Below are 21,620 nucleotides of genomic sequence, written 5' to 3' on the forward strand. Positions count from 1 at the left end.
CTTCCTTCCCCATAGCCTAAAACAATTCTTCTTCAAGTGCCCTGTGAACACGTGTGTGTGGTAGGAGGGCAGGACGATATGATGGTTCTGGGGTGGTCACTGCTGCTTGAAGCTTATGGGCTCCGAACAGATCATTTCCATTCTTGCTGTTTTTCCTCATCAGTAAAGGGCCATAATAATATTTTCCTCACAGGGAAGTATGAGGATTAAATTAATACTGCATTAAGGAAGGTACACACACCCTACAAAAGGTGGCTATTAATATGATTACCAAAAACTGCTTTCAGATTAAACATTCTTTGTCAACCCAGGTCGGCTCTTGAGCATTTGAGGGAGTCCAATCGGAAACCATACTCTGGAGGCAGCGCCCACGCCCTGTGCTGTCTGCAGCTCTGATTGGCACCGAAGTGTAGTTAATTTGCATAAGGGATGTGTTCCGGATGTCTGGATTGGCCACAAATATTGTATGGGCACCCCACCTTCAACATAAAAGGAGAATGGAGGACGTCCCTTCTGGGGATGGCACCCTCGGCTTAGGACTTCTGTTCCTGGAACATTTTTGCCACCTGGTCTGATTAGAAAGGTTCATCGGACTCCTGCATTTGGGACACACTCTCTCCTGCCTCCAGAGAATCTTTCCTGTGTGGTGCGGACGGAGCCCCCAGAAGAGGACAGGCAGCTGAGAAGGCGTGAAGAGCACAGAATGAGATGGATCCCCCCGCCCCACCAGCTTTTTAAATGAGGTTGATTTCAACATAACAGTGCTTGCAGAAATAAACTACCAGTTAATAAGCGCACGGCTGAACTTACCCTTTCAATTTGGATGGGGAAACTTTTACATGGGTTTGATTAGAAAAACAAAATAGGATATGATCTGGTTATTTTTAAATCTATTGCAAAGATATTAGTTCTGCTACCACAGGCACTGAGAACACAAGACATTTATGTCTGGTTCACTGCAGAAGAACAAAAACGTCTGTTGCACTGTATGAGCTGAAAAATGGCGCAATAAAATATTTCGGTAATGTTTCAGTGCCAACTTGCAAGAATGCGACAGCCATAATAAAGTCTTGAGGGGAGGACAGCATATGTACATGCATAAAACAATCACAGTGGCTCTCTGGCTTTGGTTACTTTTTTTTTTTTTTAAGATTTTCATTTAAGAGAGAAAAGTGTGTGAGAGGGAGAGAAAGAGCGGGGTGCGGGGCAGAGGGAGAAGCGATGCGGGGCTCGATCCCAGGACTCCAGGATCATGACCCAAGCCGAAGGCAGATGACGCTTAACCGACTGAGCCACCCCATTACTTCTTTGCGAGGGTTCTAGACCAACAGCCCAGATTCAGGTGATTTCCTTGAATCTGAGTAATGCTATCAGCTCAGTCTGCTGAGGTACATACTAGCTGTCAATTTTTCTTATCTTCATATAAAAGGAAGAATTAAATTTTATTCTTAGCTTCTCAGTCCAGACCTGGTAATAGGCTACGGGCAGGGTGTACCTTCCACCTTCGGTGTGAAGGGGGTACCCTGCTGTGGGCTTCCCCTGGGTTGAAGTCAGTGGAGCTCCATCCAAGCTCAGGGATCACTAACTAGAAACAAATGGTTATTTCCTGGAATACCAGAGCAGAACATGTCCCTCTAGATATAAAAGACCTGATCAGAGTGAGACAGGGAAACCGAAGGACTCCGTAAAAATCTGCTTTTGCTCCTTTTCCTGCTTCTACTCTCGCTAGGACCTGCATCCCCACCACACCTTACACATGCCTCGTAATGCAAATAGTGTATGTCTTCCTTGGAAGGGACAAGGAGTTCATGATTTCTCTAGAACAGATAACATCTAAGGAAGGACCAGGTGAGAATGACTGGACTAAGTTATCATATGTGCTCTCCAGGCCACCAGCAGCTGGACATCTCCAGGCCAAGGCCCCCTGGCTCTAAGGACTAACACCTGGGCCCTGGTCTTTATTCTGACCAGTTCTGGGATGCCTGAGGGGACATACACACCAGACCACTGTCCTCAATAAAAGCTCCAGACCCAGAACAAAGACAAGACTCCTGTTCCTTTCTTCTTTCTGAGTGTCCCAGGCGCTCCATGTGTATCTGCCCTCTCTGTATCTTCAATAAACCCTGCTCTCACTTCCCGCTGGCTTGTGTTGGATTTCCATCTTGCCTGAAGCCATCGACCCTCTTGGCTGGTCCTTTGGGACCCCCTCTGGGTCCTTGGACCCGGCCTGCTGCCATCAAAAGGAACATAGTTCCAAAGGCAAGAAGCAGCTCTGACAATGGGCAGAAAAATTTTGGCAACCATGTAAGGAAAAGTTTATTAAAAAAAATTTTTTTTTTAAGTAGGCTCCATGCTCAACGTGGGCCTTGAACTCACGGCCCTGGGATCAAGAATTGCACGCTCTACCAACTGAGCCAGCCAGGGACCCCAACAATGTAAATATAAGTTTAAAGCATAACATAAGGAAAACAAACACTTTTTAAGGTCTGAGTCTTACTTTGCACTGGCTACCTCATAATGTTTGCAGCAGAATGCAGCCCAAGATTTCTTTGTGTGACAAACCACTTCTCACCTGGTCACGAGGTGGGGGGTGAGCAGTCTCTGCTCCCCTATTACCTCTGATTGTTGGAGACGTCACCCCGAAGAACCCAGGGACACTGAACAGCCACATGGCTTCAGTCAGCTTTCGATGCTGGCTTTTAGGCTTGTTGCCCCGAGACACATTCTGGAAATATGCTTTCCTTGGTGCAAAGCTTTCCAATTGGATTTGCCGGAAACCTCATTCTCCCTCACCCCACCTGCATCCGTGCCCAGGTAAAGAGGCAGACTCACCACGAAGCGGTCGCAGCAAGGCTCTGGGGCAGCGGACGGGGTGCTCTCATACAAGGGGTTTGGTATATTCTCAGGCTGCTGCTTGCCAAGAGCCGCGACGTTGATATCCTCCTCCGACTGCTCGGGAAGACACGCACAGGCTGACCGTGTCCCCAGGGCCCGAGAGGCTCATCCCAGCTGGCGGGTAAAGCAAGCCCCGCCCCCCTCCTCCTCTGGGGGCCTTTTCTTCTGATTTACATTAACCACGTGCACCCCTCTTAAGTGCTGGGCTCAGTGACTTCCTATGTCCGTCCAAGTGTGACGGCCACCCAAACCCGCACACAGGGTGTTTCCGTCCCCTCCCCCTTCCCCAGGAAGCATCCTCACGCCCATGCCCGCAGGACCCCATCCCACCCAGGGTAACTGCCCTTCTGACTCCTATCACCCTGGAGTGGCTTTGCCTGTCCTTGAACTTAGTAAGAAAGGACTCCCACAGCACGCACACTGTGGTAGAGATGCTGGAGCTTATGAATATGCATCTGCTCTGCGAGGAGGGAATGGTCTGGGGGAGGCAGCTGAAAAAGAGGCTGGGCTGCGCAGGGGCGGACAGCACAGAGGGGAGGGTGCTCAGCTGCTGTGCTGTGGCCACACCGGGCCCCCAGGGGGCCCCCCTGCTCAGCCGAGACCCGCTGACCTCCACGCGGCCACACCCGGCCCCCGGGGGTCCCCCCTGCTCAGCCGAGACCCGCTGACCTCCACGCGGCCACACCCGGCCCCCGGGGGTCCCCCTGCTCAGCCGAGACCCGCTGACCTCCACGCGGCCACACCCGGCCCCCGGGGGTCCCCCTGCTCAGCCGAGACCCGCTGACCTCCCTGCGGGCTCACCAGTTTGAGGCTGGCTGCAGAGGGAGGCCTGACCGTGCGGGGCCCCGACCCTGTCCTCCACCCCCGCCAATCCGAGTGGGTCCCCGTCTCGGAATCCTCCAAGGTGAGGGGGCTTCTGGGCCCCTGGTGAACATGCCTCCCAGCCAAGCCCCCAGCTCCCCGGGGGTGAGCTCCGTGAAGCGGCCAGTCGGGCTGGGCTCCAGTCTCCCCTGTCACCGTGTTCCCGTGTCTCTCTTACCTCAAAACGCTGGAAGCCAACTGTTCTTCGGTTTAGCCGAAAGTAAGAATATGCAGCCAAAGCAGCGGCTCCAGAGACCAGGACGGTGGCAAAGAATATCCCTGTTCCCATGCCGGTGTGCACTGAAGCCTGCCCGCAGAAAGGGGAGGGGTGACACTTAACCCTGGCGCCTTGCCCAGGGAGGAGAGCTTTCTGGAGCCCCCTGCACTCTTGCTGGCCCGAGGCATCTGGGGCCGGTTGGGATAAAAATAAGGATGAGACAGCTAACATGTATTTAGCCCTTTCTACTGCCAGGGTCTGCCTAAGCCCCTTCCATGACATAATCCAGTTAAACCTCTAAGAGCCCCAAGAGATAGGGACAAGTATTACTGTTGCCATTTTTATATGGGGCGACCGAGGCCCAGAGAGGGTAAGTGCTTTGCCCAGTATCACACAGCCAGTGAGGAGTAGAGGTAGGTGGGCTTGGAAGCCAGCCTGGCTACGGAGCTGGTGCGCTTAACCACTACGCTATGGAGCTTCCCAGAAAACAGCTGGGCTCACCGCCCCCCGCCCCGCCTTTTAGAAAGCAGGATACTAACACCACCAACCCACCCACCCTCATATAGCCCATACTGTGTGCCAAGGACTGTCCTAATTATTTTATATTTATCGACTCATAATCTTCCCAAGAACCCAGGGGGGTTAGCATTACGAGCCCCCTCCCATTTTGCAGATGAGAAAAATGGGGTCAGAGACTTGTCCAAGGTTGCACAGCTAATAAAGTGGAGTGGACACACCAGAGCTCAGGATTTCCTACTCCCCTTCCAGTGGCTTCTCTAATGGCCCATTCACTCAACAAATATCAACAGTGACAGGTGTTGTGTTGCTAATGCACCAGAGCAGGGGTGGGATGAACCAGGGCCTCAATCTCTGAGGCCACCTGTGGGAGGCTCCTCCCATCTCCAGAGGAGAGGAGACAGAGCTTCTAGCTACAGTTTGCCTCTTGGGGAGTGGACATTGGACTCCCCCCCCAGGAGCCCTGGATACTCACCAGTGGGACAGGGGGTGCTTTTAAAGGCCTGGAAATAACATGAATGATCCCATTGGAGGCAAAGATGTCCCACTGCAGAATGGCTCTTCCATCAACAAACCTGGTCTCCTGGGGAAATGAGAGGGGGGCTGGTGGAGATCTGTGGCCATCTGCCTCTTTGCCCCATGTGGGCAACCCCTCTATGAAAGGAAGTTGCTCAGTTTCTCCCAGGTCCTGCAGCCCGGGTGTCAGGCCTATTGTTACCGATGGGCAGTACAAGACACATTAGTTGCCCTTGGGCTACAAGGCAGGTTGAAGAACTGCAGGGAAACAAGGGGCCCTTCTGTCCCACCAACTTGTCTACCAGATGAGAGTTCAGAGAGAAAATGATTTGTCCAAGATCACGTAGGTAGCAGATGGCCAACCCTAAGCCTCTGGACTTCGGGTCCGCTGCTCTGAACATCACACTGAGCTGTTAGAAAATGGATTTTTAAGTGATCTTATCCCCTGCTAATCAAAGCATGATCTACTGTCTTGTGGTTGGGCATCACCTGAGAGTTCATTAGAAATGCGGAACCTGAGGTCCCCATACTCCACCTGCCGAATTATTTATGATCTGCATTTCAGCAAATCTCTAGCTGATTCAAATGCATGTTAAAATTTGAGAAACATTGGTCTAAACCACTAATTTTCAATAAAAGAAATCATTGATCAGGTAAATATCAAAAAATAATACTCACTTGGCACTTGCTACCGAGCACGCACTGTTCTCACATGCCACAAGCATGGAGTCACTGAACCCTCACAAGTGCCTATGATTCTGAAACCGTGGCTGTCATGATCATCACTGCCACCACCACCATCACCGTCATCACCATCACTAACATGACTCTCACGATCGTGTCACCATGCCTGTCCTCACCAACAGCATCACCACCACCACCACCGTGAAACAGAGGCGGAGAGTCAGAAAGCTTTAAAAATGGTTTCATGCAGGGGCGCCTGGGTGGCTCAGTCGTTAAGCGTCTGCCTTCGGCTCAGGTCATGATCCCAGGGTCCTGGGATCGAGCCCCGCATCGGGCTCCCTGCTCCGCGGGAAGCCTGCTTCTCCCTCTCCCACTCCCCCTGCTTGTGTTCCCTCTCTCGCTGTGTCTCTCTCTGTCAAATAAATAAAATCTTTAAAAATAAAAATAAAAATGGTTTCATGTAAAGTTCCTCAGTCATCATTACCAGTTTCCAGGGCTGGTGGTCACCAGTGGTTTCCTCCCCAAGGGGTAGGGGCTGCCTAATGGCATGGTGTCCTACCGTGCGCAGCTAACACCGTCCCCGGACTGCAGGTTTAGTGTTTACTTTCACATTATAGAAGTTGCCATCTATTAAGCTCCTACTGCATGCTGCGAGCTTTGCATGTATTCTCTCCAGTTCTGCCAGTGAATCCAGAAGATTTTTCATACCGGTTGTTGCTGGTTCTGGCTGGAGGTGATGAGGAGCTGACTTCCCAGCTTAGTCTGCAGGACGGTACCGTTGACAAGGTCATTGTAAAAAAAGATGCTGACATTGGCGAGGTGGTGCTCAATGTCCCGCCCAGACAGCGTCTGAGAGGAAAGGAGAAACATAAGAATGGTCTGTAGAAGCCAGGCAATTTTACTTTTAATAATAAGGATGACAAAGAAAAAAAATCACTTCTCATGGCCTTGGTTTTCTGCCTCCACGTGGAGAGGAGGAATGCCAAGCTTCCCTCAGGCTTTTGCTTGTCTGGGCTCTGCCAGAGGTGCACCTTAGCTAGCCTGTGGCACTGAGATCGTCCTCAGGAAGGCTGGGTCTCGAGTGGGGAGCCGTGGGCAGAGGTCCCGCTCCTCTCAGCCCTCGGGTGGGACAGGGCTGGGGGCTGCCAGAGCCTGCGGTCAGTCAGCCACCTGTGTGGAACTGCCATCCCCTCCGCATGCCCGGATGTGAAGAAGGCTCGTGTGGTGGACTGCCTGCATCCGGGGCTCTGCTTCTGCACCCCTCCTGCATTCATGCCCTTTGCCACGTAACTCTGAGTGCTTCCCACTCTGGCTTTGGGCTCAGCCGCATGCCCTGTTGGACCAGTGGCCTCTTAGCCAATGTGACCAAATGGGGGCTTGTTCCTAATTACCACTTGCTGCCAGCACCGGAAGAACACGCCTGGGCTGGTCCTCTGGAGGGCGGGAGGCCCCCGTCGGCAGTCGGCCAGGCCATCACAGACCCGTGAGCAGGCCTGGCCAGGACCACCGCGGTGTGAGCTGAGCACCTGTGTAGCCACTGAGTTTTGGGGTGACTTGTGGTGACAGACAACAGATCCTGGCGAAGCACTAGTCTGAAGCACAGACGGCAGGCCCCCGCCTCACCTCGTTCTCCCCCAGCCCGCTGTTGTGTGGCACAAAGAGGGTGCTGTGGATCGACAGGTCCGTCAGGTGGGTCAGAAACGCCCGGCCTCTGGCTGAGCTGTTGGAATAGGCCAACACTTCCTGGGGAGAGGAAAGAGTGATCAGCTCTGGTGTGCCACGGTGGGGGTGGCGGTGGGGGGGTGGGGGGGAACGAGAGGGGATGGTCAGGGAGGGCGGTCGCGGGGCACCACCCATCCGGGAATGTTCCTGACGTTGGCCCCACCTCCGGCTGCTGTTTCTTCTGGCCGCCTCTTGGCAGAATTTTAGGAGCACGTTTTCTTTCCTCTACGAACCCGACCACATCACAGCCACATCACAGAATCAAGACCATTCTTAACATGGCCACCCGGGCAGTCCTTTGAAATCTAAGTCAAATTTTGAGTCTCCTCTTGTTGAAACCTCGCAGTGGCCTGCACTTCACTCACAGGAAAACCAAAGGCCTTATGAGGAATGGCCCATGAGGCCCAAACCACCTGGACCCTGTTGCCCCGCTGCCCCTGGGCGCAGCTGGCCCCTCCGTCCCTCACTCGGCTCCAGCCACACTGGCTTCTTTGCCATTCTTCAAACTTGTGTGGCCACTCTTGCCTTTCATCCTTCTGCTGTGCCCCTCAGCAGATTAAACTGTTTCAGCAAGTATTTATTGAGCACCTACTACGTGCTTGAGATATATCAGTGAGCAAATTAGACATACAAACTAATAAACAGAATAAATAAGTACATAGTAGTGAATGCTAGGAGGTGATTATATATACTGTGGGGGGAAAGGAGGGGAAGGGTGGATATTCTTGCCCCACATCTGCATGGCTAACTCCCTCGCCTCAGGTGTCCTCTTCTTACCAAGGCCGTCCCTTATCACCCTGCAGTGGGAACCCTGTGGTGGTACCCTTCCCCCACTCTACTCCACCCTTCCCCTCCTTTCCCCCCACAGTATATATAATCACCTCCTAGCATTCACTACTATGTACTTATTTATTCTGTTTATTAGTTTGTATGTCTATTTTGCTCACTGATATATCTCAAGCACGTAGTAGGTGCTCAATAAATACTTGCTGAAACAGTTTAAGAAACGTCACTACCCAGTTCGACTTTGTTACTGTGTCGACAGGTCCACTGAAGCCCAGAGAAGTTAATTAATCTGCCGAGGGGCACACAGCCAGTGGGTCTTGTTCCGACAGTTTTTTTCTGAATGCTGTCACAAGCCAAGCTCCCGCACAGCAGAAACACCGGTTTGAGTGATTGTCTTTAGTGTGTTTATGGTAACCCTGAATTTTAGAACAGTTAGAGGGATACTTCGGTCTGTGGATAAAGTCTCACCATATTGGAGCCCTTGGTTTAACTTCTGCCCTGATCCTGTAAGCCCTAAACTTATGCCTAGTTCCCTCTCCGTGGCTGTGCCCTTGACCTTGGTAAGCCTCAGTTTATCTACAAAGTGGGGATAATAGCAGAAGTGACCTCATAAGTTTGCATGAGAATTTATTCCTAGTAATGAGTGTTTATTGAGTGCCTACTATATGCCAGCCACAAGGCAGAGAAAATCCTCTCTCTTAGGGAGCTTACATTCTGTGGGCTGAGTTATAAGTGCTCTGAAGGGGTTCATGCACACACAGTGCAAAGTAAATGCTCAAGAAGCGTTATTCTTGATCTAGTTGTTATTATTAGCTCAGTTCTTTGATCTGTCAGCACCAGATCCTTCTCCAACTGGAGCTTTCTCTTCATGAGGCATAACTTGTAGAGTATTGAATTGACTGTTAAGGGTGGTGCTAAGTGCAGGTTGACTCCACGTTGATAACTGTCCGGTCACCAGGCCGGCCCAGCTAACTGTGCCCCGCCTGGTCTGCGAAGACCAAAGAGCGTCTTGTTCCTGCAGATCAGACCCTCGAGCTGCTCTAGATGCAAAAAGAGAGGCTCCTACTAGCTAGCCCCAGTGTGGCCATTTCCGCGTGTGGCCACAGGCCTAAGTGCTTTCGTTATCACAATCATGCTAGGAGGCTGGGGCTGTCATCCTCTCCATTTTACTGGGGAAACTGAGGCCCAGAGAGGGAAGTAACTTGTCGAAGGTGGTTCCACAAGTGGCAAACCCAAGCTTCACATTCAGGCAGTGTGGTCCCCTGCCCATGCCCTTAACCGTGACTGTGCGCAGGGGCCTTCTTTCAAGGACCCGCCTCTGGAATCACAGCCTTGAGGCAAGCGCTCCCTCCCTGAGGCAGAACCAAGCAGACAGGGTACAGGGTACGTACCATGAGGAAGTTCGTCAGCGAGGGGAAGGACGTCAGGACCTGCAACAGATTCCCACTGCACGAGAAGCCGTCTCCCACATAGCCCACCTTGCAGGTGCAGTTCACATCTGGAAGGCAGGGGCACACAGGGTCCCACTCTGGTGAGGGAGGGGCCCGGGCTGCTCCAGCTCTCCCTTGGAGGTTGGCTGGCCAGGCTGAGGATGCTCAGCAGCTGCGTGGCCTGGAATCTGAAGCGTAGCTGGGGTAGTTACCTTTCATCCGATAGCAGAAGACATCCCACATTTCACTCCTGTTGTTTCTTTGTCCATAGTCAATTATTCCAACAACGCCGGAGCCACAGTTCTGGGAGGCATAGGCTGTGGGGTAGGCTACCCGCCCACTCTCCAGCCAGCCTGCTGAACAGAGGTGGTACTTGGCCTGTAGGGACACAGACAGGGCCATGGATCGACTCCAATTTCATATTTGGTGTGGGCTCCTTTAGTTCATGTCTGATTCTCCCATCAGACTGTAAACTCCATGGAGTCAGGGTTATGGCTCATTTTGCCAACTGTACCCCTGTGCCTGGAACATAGTAGCTGTTCATTAAATTTTTCTGGATTGATTCATTGAACAGATGAAAGTGGTACCCTTTTTATCTTTTGGTGCCCAAGTCCTTCACACTCATTTCTGTGTGTTCTTGAATTAAATTTACTCTTAGCCATTTACTCCTGGGTGCAAATTCTTCTGCCTATGCATTGATAGAACTCGAATTGATCTTCACCACCATGATCATCACCATCATCACCATCATTATCACCATGATCATCACTGTCATCACCATCACCATCATCATCACTATCACCATCACCATGATCATCAGCATGATCATCACCATGATCATCCTCATCACCATCATCACCATCACCATGATCATCACCATGATCATCACCATCATCACCATGATCACCACCATGATCATCACCATCATCATCCTCATCACCATCATCACCATCATCACCATGATCATCACCATCATCACCATCACCATGATCACCACCATGATCATCACCATGATCATCCTCATCACCATCATCACCATCACCATGATCATCACCATTATCACCATCACCATGATCACCACCGTGATCATCACCATCATCACCATCACCATGATCATCACCATCATCATCAGTATCATCACCATCACTGTCACCACCATCATCGCCATCATTATCATCATTGTAATACTTATTGAGGCCTTACTCTGGGCCAGATTCTATTGTAAAGGGCTTTCCCTGTGTCAGCACTTTTAACCCTCACACCAACCTTATAAGATAGAAACTTAAAAAAAAAGTCCCTATCATATAATTGGCAAAGCTGAGGCAAACAGGAGTTAGTAACTTGCTCAAAGTCAGACAGCCAGCAAGTAGTTAAGCTGAGATTCAAGCCCGAGCAGTCCATTCCAGAGCTCTTAATGTTAGAAACTGAATGTACCCGTCACTGTGCCCTATTACCTTTAGTCCTATACAAACATGCCAAGTAGGACAGAGGTTTCCATGGCCTGATCAAGGCTACAAAATCGGCAAGCAGGAGAAGCAAAAATTCAGACCCTCCAATATGCTGGGGCCTGGCATCAGAGGTTTTGTTCCTTGATAAGGAAATGCCAGGTCTGAAGGAAGGCAGAGACTGGATGGTGAGGGAGGCTGGAGGAGCAGCCCTAGAATCATACTGTATAGGCAGTCACCTCCTCTGCACCTGCTGAGCAATTGCTAGCTGGTAACTCCAAGGTGCTGGCCTTTCCAAATAAGCAGGGCTTCTGGTTTTTGGGGCCAAGAGAGTAGCCTTCGCTAGACCTCCATCTCCGACCTGGTTGCAGCCAAGAGCTGGGGCAATCCCCATTCATGACCTTCACAGCCCCTCCAGACATTTCAGAGAAACTGGGCTGTTTTGTGGGTTCAGGGAGATCCTAAGCCTATGGTGATGGAACTCCTGATTTTCAGCTGTGAGGCATGCACTCCCAGTCTGTGCTTCTGCCTTGGCTGTTGAATGTCATGGAGTAAGGGCTACCTTTGAATACTGGATCTGCCACCTCTTGTCTGGGTGACACTGGGCACATTACTTAACCTTTCAGAGCCTCAGTTGCCCCGTCTGTAAAATGGGAATAGTGATGCCTACTTCCAGGGACGTTGTAAGGAAGGACAGGGTTGTCAACAAAGCACCGGCCGGCACGGTGCCCGACACACAGGACATGTCTGATAGATGCGACGAATTGCTATCATTGCTCCAGGAGCACCCTCCTTCCCCTCCAAGAAGGCAACAGCCCAGGTCTCCCTCGTGTTAAGAAGAGGCTGCTCCTCGTCCCCTGCAGACCCTGCCTGCGTGGTGCTGACTAATTGGGGACCACCTTCTGGGCGTAGGAGAGCTGGTTGTAGGTTGCCATGCTTGCTGCCTCGTTGGTGCAGGCCTCTCTGGCTTTGTCAAAGGTTAGCTTGTACTGGCCCAGTGGGGAGCGGAGATGGAACACTCCAACGGTGGTATCTAGAAGGGAAAAGAGAGCAATCGTCCAGGTCAGCCCGGCTGGTTGGCAGGGCTTCTGGCAAAGGACTGGCAAAGCAGAAGACGAGCTATATTCCAGGGTGCGAACCATTTCCCTTCAAGGTATGTTGAAACACATCATTTAAAATATTTACTTCTTTTCTCATTATAAGAACAGCACATTTCATTGTAGAAATTTGGGCAACCCATCCAAGTAAGAAAAGAAATAAACAAAAATCACCTATAATCGTACTCCCTGGAAATAATCATTACTCCAGGGCTAACATTTTGGCGTACTTCCCCTAAAGAATTTTTACTTTCTTTTTTGGTAACTTTTTATTATGATATAATTTCATACTCTTCTAGTCTTTTTACCTCTTCCTTTAAATGTCATATACATTACAAATGTAGCAACATCTTGCATATAGAGTTTTTAGAAATCTTCTTTTAAACTTAACATTGAATCATGATTATTCCCCCATATTATAAATTTTCTCCAGCAATAGGATTTCCCCTTCACTACTTATAATTGAATAATTTTTGTGAACTTTACAGCCATGAAAAAATACTTTAAAGGGAGTTTTCGCCAAGGACTGTATGTTTTCTGATCGCCACTATGCCCTTAAAAAAGTTTTCTAGCCATTTCTCCCCTAAGATACTGAAAGATTTATCATTTTTTCCTGGCTGAAATCTTTTTTAGCTAGATAACTGAAAGCAGAGACCAGAGACAGTTCAAGAACTGAGTTACAGTTTTACATTGTCAAGTTCATTACCAAATGCCACTAAAAGGTCACTTTCTACACCAAAAAAGAGCTAAGCTCAAGATCTTTGACCATAGGCCAGTAGAATATTCCACAGGTTGTAGGATCCTGTCAGCCCTATCTAAAATGCAAACACTTACCAGCATAACAGTTTGGGGAAGGATGGATAGATGTTTTTCTTTGTCTTCTTGCTAAGGCAACATGATTCTTAATCGTGCATTTGAGTGGATGTGTAACAGTACATTTGATCATCCTTGACTGTTAGATATGTGTTATTTATAATCTTTTATGATACAAAGTAATGCTGGGATGGTATGTTTATCTTTACTCCCTTCTTAGATTGTGTGTCTATTGGATGGGTTCCTTGAAATGGAGCTACGAAGTCTCGGCGTGAATTATTTTATGGCTCTCAGCACACATGGTTAAACTGGTTGCCATAAAGGCTGCACCAGTTTGCCTTCCTCTGAACTGTAAGAGTAGGCATGTCCTCCTGAGTGTGGGTTGGCTCTGTATCCATGCCCACAGGGAAAGCTGGGGTCTTATCCCAATGCCATACTGTCTTGCTAAGGGTAACCACTCAGCTTCAACAGAAGGTGGGTTCAGTTATGATGCTCAGTCACTTAGTAAAACTCCCAACACTTTCTTAGCATTCATGAGACAGCAGAAGAGAAAAGCCCCCCGGAAAAGAAGAGCTGAATAGATTTTCCCCCTGTGAGTCAGCTGTGGGAACAGGCAGGACTGGCTGATGGACCGTGCCCTAATGAAAAAAGCCAAGCACTTTCTTGACTTCACACTCTTTGAGGTAAATGACTCACAGATCATCGTCCGTGGTCCCAGCTGCTCATTTCAGCCCCCATCCTAAATAGCAACTGCCTATAGAATCCCTCTGCTTGGTAGCCTCACCTTGAACATAGAATGTCCCCAACCAAGCTTTCAAATGTTGCGCCATATTCCCTCCCATCTGCTTTAACCCAACCACCACGGGGTTTGCTCTCTTGAGATAGAAAGAGAGCACCACCCTCTCTGCCCATAGGGGTGCCCCGGGCTCACCCTTCTTCCTAGTTGAGACCCTGTTACCTTGAGGTCTTTGGCTTGACATCTTTTGAGTCTCCACCATAGTCCCAGGCCTCTATTAGGCTTCTCTAATGATTCCCTCTCTCATCTTACCCAGAGATCTTTCCCATCTCCGACTATTCTTCAAAATATTTTTTACAGTGGTAAATATACATAACATACAATTTACTTTTTTGACCATCTTAAGGGTACAATTCAGTGGTGTTAAGTAGATTTACAAGTTATGCAACCATCACCACTATCCATTTCTAGAATGTTTCCATCATTCCAAACAGAAATGTGGCCACCATCAAATCGTGACTCTCCATCCCCCTTCCCACAGCCCCTGGTAATCTCTATTCTACTTTCTGTCTCTATGAATTTGCCTGTTATAGATCCCTTGCATATGTCCACAATATTTGTCCTGTGGTGTCTGGTTTATTTCACATGGCATAATGTTTTCAAGTTTCACTCATGTTACAGCACATGCCAGAGTTTCCTTCCTTTTCCAGGACCAGAAAATATCCCACCACAGGGATAGGCTACAGTGTATTTATCCATTCATTTGTTGATGGACACTAGGGTTGTTTCCATCTTTCGGTGGAACATGGGTGTACACGTATCTGTTCGAGTCCCTGCTTTCAGTTTTTTTCTATTCTTGCTCTCTCTCATTTCAGTTGAACCATCAGCACGAGATAAACTGCTGTCTTCTGTTTTGTGACTTGTCTTTCCTTGTCTTCTCAGTTTAAAAAATTTCTTCAGCTACACTGGGAATCCCCTTGCAAGGAGACAAAGTCATATATCCTGTGTATTTTCCTTGCTTATGCTTCTTCTATCTCATCCCCAAAAGGGATTTGAGGTGTCTTAGGATTTTGTTCATGTTATGGACTGCATGTTTGTGTCCCCCCAGATTCATAGGTTGAAATGTTAACTCCGAATGTGTTGGTATTAGGAGGTGGGTCCATTGGGAGGTAATTAGGTCATGAGGGGAAAGCCCTCTTGCATGGGGTTAGTGTGTGTGTGTATGTGTGTGTGTGTGTGTATTTTTAAAGTAATCTCTACACCCAACATGGGGCTCAAACTCACAACCCCAAGATCAAGAGTCGCATGCTCTACTGACCGAGCCAGCCACACGTCCCAGATTAGTGCCCTTATAAAAGGGACCCCAGAGAGCTTCCTAGCCCCTTCTGCATGTGAGGACACAAGAAGACAGCAGTCTGAACCTGGAAGAGGGCCCTCCCTAGAAGCTGACCATGCTGGCACCCTGATCTTGGGACTTCCAGACTCCAGAATGGCGAGAAACACATTTCTGTTGTTTTTAAGCCACCCAGTCGATGGTAGCAATCCAAGACAGTACGTAACAGGTGTTAACTCAATAGTTATTATTGAGATATGTAAAAACTGCCTCACTAGAATTACCATGTCTCGAAAACAACCCCATACCAGTCAGAGACATGCAATAAACCCTGATCGGCCATAGCACGTAATGCCCCAAGTCACTCTCTGAACCCCTGCAGTCCCTCCCTGCCCTGGCTCAGAATGACGCCCCTGGGTCCTTCGTGGATTTCCTCCATGAGGTTTCAAGATGCCCTATCACCTGCACCTCTGCAGGTCCCATTTGGCTTTCTACTTTGTTGTGTGTTGTGATTCCTAGTTTTATGACCCCTGTGGGTTCATTACAAGCCATTCAGATCAGCCTTGGAGGAGAATGCCCTACCTGCCGATCAAGTTGTATTATCAAAACAACTGCTGAGAAGTTGCATCTACACATGGCAGGTGCTTCCTCTTTCTTATTTAAGCCCTAAACTATGCTCCTTAGATTCAGTTCCAATCGATGGTTGCTAAGCAACTTGGGGAAAGCATGTATCAGGAAAATTCACGACGGATGACCTTTGCGCTCCCTCCTGGTTCTAAGACTCCGGGTCCAGATGCGAGTGATTCCAGTCCTCTGCCACCGAAGCCCGCTCCCCCCTGGGCACTGGGTCCTGGGCAACGCGCGGGCTATTTGGCCCGGTTTTTAATTCTGTTCCCGTTCACTCTCGCACGAGTCCCTTCCCCAAGCCTGAAGGCAGCCCCCAGCCACACTGACCTTGGAAGTGGAGGTCGGCGCAGTTGGCATCGGCGTGGCACTGCCCGTTGTCCTGCAAACAGCGGTCGATGGGCCGCTGCTCCAGCTCACAGTCCATCCCGTCTCCCACGTAATGACTTTTACATTCACACTTGTGCTTGCCCTGTGGGGAGAGCCGAAAAGATGAGAAGCCCCTTTTCTAGGACCCCAGGACCCCTATGTGCTCTGCGGGCCCCCATCCAGTACAGGAGATGCTCAGAAGCACCAGGAAAATGCCTCGCCTGTAAATAGTGGCAATTAAGTCACGGCCACGTCTCATGTTTGTACAGGCTCATGATGAAATGTCATCTCAGCTCAAATGTCGTTTCCTCGGAGAGAGTCCTGACCCATTAAATAAAGCAATTCTCCCCGTCCCTTCTATCACACTGGCCTAGTTTACGTTCTTCCTGACTCTTGGGGCTTTCTGGAAGTATCTCCTGCACCTGTTCCTGCACAGAGCATTGCCCCTCTCCCACACGTTTCAATGCTACGTCCCTGGGCCCGACAACAGTACATAGTAGGTGCCTGATGACCTCTTGCCGAATCAATGAATGATCTCACTCAATCCCCACAACAATTCTATGAGGGCTGTATTATTATTAGGCTCACCTGGCAAACGAGGAGACGGAGGCTTGGAGAAATCAAGTAGCTGGCCCCAGGCTACAGAGTGTAAGCGCGGGAGCTAAGACTCAGAGAGTGACTCTAAGTTCACACTTAAAGACTGTAATGGACATTATCTTCCACCAACTTCTCTTCCCAACAGATGAACTGGGCATCAGGGCACTGATCCTATTCTAAAAAGACTTGAGTGGGTGCCCAAAGCTGCACTTTCCCCCCACTCCTTGCCGACATTTTTCGTTTTAATAAACTTTTTACTTTGGATAATTCTAGATTTAGAGAAGAGTTGCCAAGATAGCAGAGAGAGTTGCCATATACGCTTCTCCAGGTTCCCCTACGTTACCTAATCATAGTATCTCCGTCAAAACTAAGAAATGGGGGTGCCTGGGTGGCTCAGTCGATCAAGCATCTGCCTTAGGCTCAGGTCATGATCCCGGCGTCCTGGGATCCAGCCCCGCATTGGGCTCCCTGCTCAGCGGAAAGTCTGCTTCTCCCTCCCCTCTCCCTCTCCCCCTGCTCTTGTGCTCTCTCTAATAAAAAAACAAAACAAAACAAAACTAAGAAATGAATGGTGGCACATTACTATCAACTGAATAGTAGACTTTATGTGGATTTCACCAGTTTTCCCACTCATGTCCCTTTTCTGCTTAGGATGCCACTTGGCATTTAGTCTGGGACTTAACAAGACGTAGAGTCCGGTGGGAAGGAAGCTGAGGAGGAGGCTGAACGGTAAGCAGAGTGAAGCGAGGCTGAGCAAGGCACAGAACTGCTCCAAGTTTCCCAGGGGGAGGAGAGACTCACCGGGCCGGTCATCTTGCAGGTGGCATGCTCATGACACCCACTGCTGAGGCCATCGGCGCAGGGGTCTATCTCTGTGCAGCTGTGGCCGTCCCCCTTGTAGCCCTTCAGGCAGCTGCAGGACACCTTTGTGCCCTTCTGGGAACACCTGGCCACCTTCGCACAGCCCCCGTTGTTCTGTTTGCAGAAATCCACAACTGCAGGAGCAGAGGGGAGAGGGCTCATTGAACCACTGTCTGTAGAATGTGGGCTTCAGACGGGGGCATGGGTCACCCTGGGGTGAGTGGCATTGGGAAGAAAATGGGCCCCAGCACGTTGGGGTCTTCTCTCCCCATTCCCTGCAGCCCCTGGGCTAGCCTTTGCGAACACTAGAATCCTGCGGCTGATAGCCTCCGAGACCAGGCCTGATGACCCCCGTGCACCTCTGACCCCCTTTGTCACATACCTCTAGGCTCCACTTCGGTAGTTTTTGGAGTGAGTTTGGGTTTTTAATGTTAAGACAGTTGTGTGTGTGTTTGCGTGCGTGTGTGTGTGTGTAGTTACGGTACTCTTGAGCACTTCATGAGATGGGCATCGTTGCCCCCATTCTACAGATGAACAAACTGAAACCCAGAGAGTTTAACTGACCTGACAAAGGCAAAACGGTGATTATGTGGTGGGCCTGGGATTTAAACTTGGTTTGGCTTGGTTTGACCCCCAAAGCCCATGCTTTCCCCACTGTGTTGTGCTACTCGATAGGACCTTTGTTTTCACGATCTCCCAAATTTCAACCCAATACTAGATTAGCTCTAGCCTCAGGAGCAGCAGGGAAGCCATCTGATGTCTCTTGCCTGGCTTTTGCCTGGAGTCATGGCAGCTGCTTGAGATTTTGAGAGAATAAACATGAGGACAAAAGGCCTCATCCTAAGGAGAGCAGAATGGAGAGAGAGAACCTGGGTCTTTGCTACGGTTGTTGACCAGTGACCTAGTTCTGGACTGCTTTGTAGCAGATTACAAAACAGCAGGTATAGTGAGATCTCATTTCTGTAAAGAAACTATGTATCTTTATTTGCATATTTATTCATGAAAAAGTTAGCAAGTACATGTGGCATAGACTGGTAGGTTTCTCCCAATACCTATTGTCTCCTTTTTCTTTCTTTCTTTTTTTTTTTTTTAAAGATTTTATTTATTTCACGGAGAGAGAGGGAACACAAGCAGGGGGAGTGGGAGAGGGAGAAGCAGGCTCCCCACTGAGCAGGGAGCCCGATGCGGGGCTCGATCCCAGGACCCTGAGATCATGACCCGAGCCGAAGGCCGTCGCTTAACCGACTGAGCCACCCAGGCACCCTACTGTCTCCTTTCTCTATAGTAAGAGATTTTTAGTGGGCTCATGGTTGCCTAAATGAAGACTACATTTCCCAGACCCCTTTGCAACTAGGTATGACAGATGATGGGGCTCCAGCCGATGGCATGGGAACAGAGAAAATTTTTAACGACTTCTAGGTGCATCCTTAAAGGGAAGGAAGTTTGCCTCCTTCCTCACCTTCCTGATCCTGCTGCCTGGGATGTGCTGATGGTACAGACTGTCTTAGGCCAGGCAAGTGAATGGTGGCAGAGCAACAAGATAGAAGGAGTCTGGGCTCCCAGATGTCCTTTCAGAGCTATGTTAGCTTTGGATGCCTCCATTCAAACTACTATATGAGATAAAAATACACATCTAAACATTTGCCTTGTTTATGCCACTGGCCCTTTGGGTCTCTGCACGGGTGAACCTATGTCTTAACTACTAACTACAGACATGGCAGTGGTCAGAGTGATTTTCACCAACTGATGAGAGTAACTGTTGTTTTTTTTTTTAGTACTATAATGTATCTTCTGAAATTTTTTTTGAAGTAAGGCTGGATTACCTGGAGAGTTACAAAAACACTGTACAATAAAGTGCATCACTTTGAGCGTGCAAAGTGATTTCAGAGCAATGACCTGGGAGGTGGGTGGGTCAGGCATGGGCAAACCCACTAGGGAGACAGAATCACAGAGAGGATAGGTATTGGGAAAATGGCCCAGGCAGGAGTAGAAGGGTCAGGATGAAGTCCAGGCACTCTGACCAAGTCCCGTTCTGCTCCTGCCCCGCTCTATTTCACACGCGCCCCAACGGCACCTACCTGTGCACGTGAATCCGTCCCCTTCATAACTCAGGTTACACTCACACGTGTTGTTTTCCTTACACGTGGCGTGAACAGAACAAGGAGGCGTGCACACGGGGGGCAAGGCTGCAAACAAAGAGGTTACCATTCTTGCTGTACCTGTGGTGTGAGGACGCGGGATGCACCAAGACTCGCTGTCTGGCCTGTCCCCGTGTTTCAGAAGTGCCCCTTCTGCGGGAGGATACGGTGATTTGCTAAGGTTCCTCCCAGCCTGGAGATTCTGAGATTCCAGAATTACTCCGTGATATTAACACATTAACTCTGCAATGTTAGTCAGATTAAACGGTAATATGTCACCTTTATGGGCAGCCAGTTAAAACTTTATACCTCAACAAGGATACATTTGGCAGATTAGCTCTTCAGCCCTATGGGTATGGGGTCCCCAGAAGGAGATGGTTGAATTGGAGGAGAAATTCTATGGCCTTCTGAGGGCACCACTCAGCTTGGGAGAAGTCTGGAGCTCTGGTGAGTGAATGGGACGGACCAGTCAACAAGCAACGTGGAGCCACGGGGTGGTCAGGGAGGAGGGGAGGTGCAGGGATTCTGGGATCTCAGGTTGCTTAAGCCCAGAGGGAGAACTTAGTCATGCCCTCCTGCCCCTAGTGGTTCACAGTGGGTAATTCAACCTTCACATCTTGGACATTCCACCAGAACTCAGGGTTCAGGGTATACGGGACGCCTCAGAAAACTGGCTGCTCAGGAAGGATCTAGATCGTGTGACGAGGATCATGATTGACAATGATAATGGCAGCTCTTGTCAGCGCCTCTTCCCCTGCAAAGGGTGGAACAGGCACTTCTTTATTTATTTATTTGACAGAGAGAGACACAGCGAGAGAGAGGGAACACAAGCAGGGGGAGTGGGAGAGGGAGAAGCAGGCCTACCGTTGAGTAGGGAGCCCGATGTGGGGCTCGATCCCAGGACCCTGGGATCATGACCTGAGCTGAAGGCAGACCCTTAATGACCGAGCCCCCCAGACACCCCCAGGCACTTCCTTTTGTGGATGAATGCATGGAGGCCCAGACCCGGTGGGTTACCCAGGACCATTCATCTAGTAACTAGCAGAACCAGGGGTCAGATCCCAGACTCCACAGAAGTGTGCATTTTCTGTGAAACCTACTCGGCCTCTGCGTTGGCACACGTCTGGGTCCGGGACCACGATCCTGAGGGACCACTCCTGCCCAGCCCTGTATTGTCTGCCTGAGCTGGGTCCTTCCATGATTGCACAGGACCGCATGCTCGTTTCGTGGGTTTGAGTTAAATCTTTTCAGCCAGTTTTCCCTCAAGTCCCCAAACCTCCTGAGGCCTGGGGCCACGTATCCAGATCGTCTTTTCCGTGTGGGAAAGGAAACGCCTGCTTTGTTGTTTTTTTCCCGGGGTCACGCAGACCCCCCCGCCCCCCCGTCAGTTGGGTGCTCCGGGAGGCCCTGCCGCAGTGCGGGGCTGCAGGGAGCTGCCCGCTCCCGGGACAGACCTGTCTGAGTGTTGCAGAAGCGGCCCGTCCACCCCGTTTCACAGAAGCACTGCCCGGAGCCCGTGGTGCCGTCATCACACTGTCCGTGGGCTGAGCAGCCGCAGACTGTAAAGCAAATTGGAGGGTGAAGGGCAATCAGTGAGCAGGGATGGAAATCCAATCAGCCAGCTCACGACCACCAGTTGGCTGTGTTGTCAGTGTGGGAGGACCATGCTTACGTCATCGTTTCCATTCATTCATTCAGAATAACATAGTCAGTGGCTAGCATGGGCTGGACACAACTAGGCAATGAGCTGACCGTGAACCACATACACCATAAGGTTCCTGCTCTCACGGGGCTTACAGTCTAGGAGGAACTGGCTTTCGAACATGTGGTTATAAACTTGGTGAGTGTTATAAACACAGAAGCAGAGGGCATCGTAGGGTATGTAACAGAACAGGAAGAGGACAGAACCTTATCGGGGGTCTCCTAACAGAGAAATCTATTTAACAGTGAAATCTTCAAGGTATGCACCAATTCCTTCTC

The 21,620-nt window shown here is 49.9% G+C and overlaps 2 protein-coding genes across 2 annotated transcripts in view; one reads left to right on the forward strand and one right to left on the reverse strand.

Moving 5' to 3' along the window:
• The window catches only part of NT5DC3 (5'-nucleotidase domain containing 3), a 62,042-nt gene extending 60,899 nt beyond the window's left edge, over positions 1–1,143 (forward strand). Inside the window, exon 14 of the mRNA XM_064590722.1 lies at positions 312–1,143. Coding sequence (XP_064446792.1) covers positions 312–396 — 85 coding nt within the window. The 3' untranslated portion in view covers positions 397–1,143. The remainder of the gene's footprint in view (positions 1–311) is intronic.
• The window catches only part of STAB2 (stabilin 2), a 144,915-nt gene that overhangs the window by 1,178 nt on the left and 122,117 nt on the right, over positions 1–21,620 (reverse strand). Inside the window, exons 57-69 of the mRNA XM_064590721.1 lie at positions 21,095–21,199; positions 19,581–19,688; positions 17,443–17,636; positions 16,006–16,147; positions 11,972–12,105; positions 9,840–10,005; positions 9,589–9,695; positions 7,313–7,432; positions 6,398–6,538; positions 5,474–5,476; positions 4,965–5,072; positions 3,935–4,063; positions 2,833–2,949 (exon numbers count right to left, since the gene is read on the reverse strand). Coding sequence (XP_064446791.1) covers positions 2,833–2,949; positions 3,935–4,063; positions 4,965–5,072; positions 5,474–5,476; positions 6,398–6,538; positions 7,313–7,432; positions 9,589–9,695; positions 9,840–10,005; positions 11,972–12,105; positions 16,006–16,147; positions 17,443–17,636; positions 19,581–19,688; positions 21,095–21,199 — 1,574 coding nt within the window. The remainder of the gene's footprint in view (positions 1–2,832; positions 2,950–3,934; positions 4,064–4,964; positions 5,073–5,473; positions 5,477–6,397; positions 6,539–7,312; positions 7,433–9,588; positions 9,696–9,839; positions 10,006–11,971; positions 12,106–16,005; positions 16,148–17,442; positions 17,637–19,580; positions 19,689–21,094; positions 21,200–21,620) is intronic.

The sequence above is a fragment of the Mirounga angustirostris genome, unplaced genomic scaffold, assembly GCF_029215605.1.
Source record: "Mirounga angustirostris isolate CCGP_5_RB_7025 unplaced genomic scaffold, mMirAng1.0.hap1 SCAF_5, whole genome shotgun sequence".
Classification (NCBI taxonomy): Eukaryota; Metazoa; Chordata; class Mammalia; order Carnivora; family Phocidae; genus Mirounga; species Mirounga angustirostris.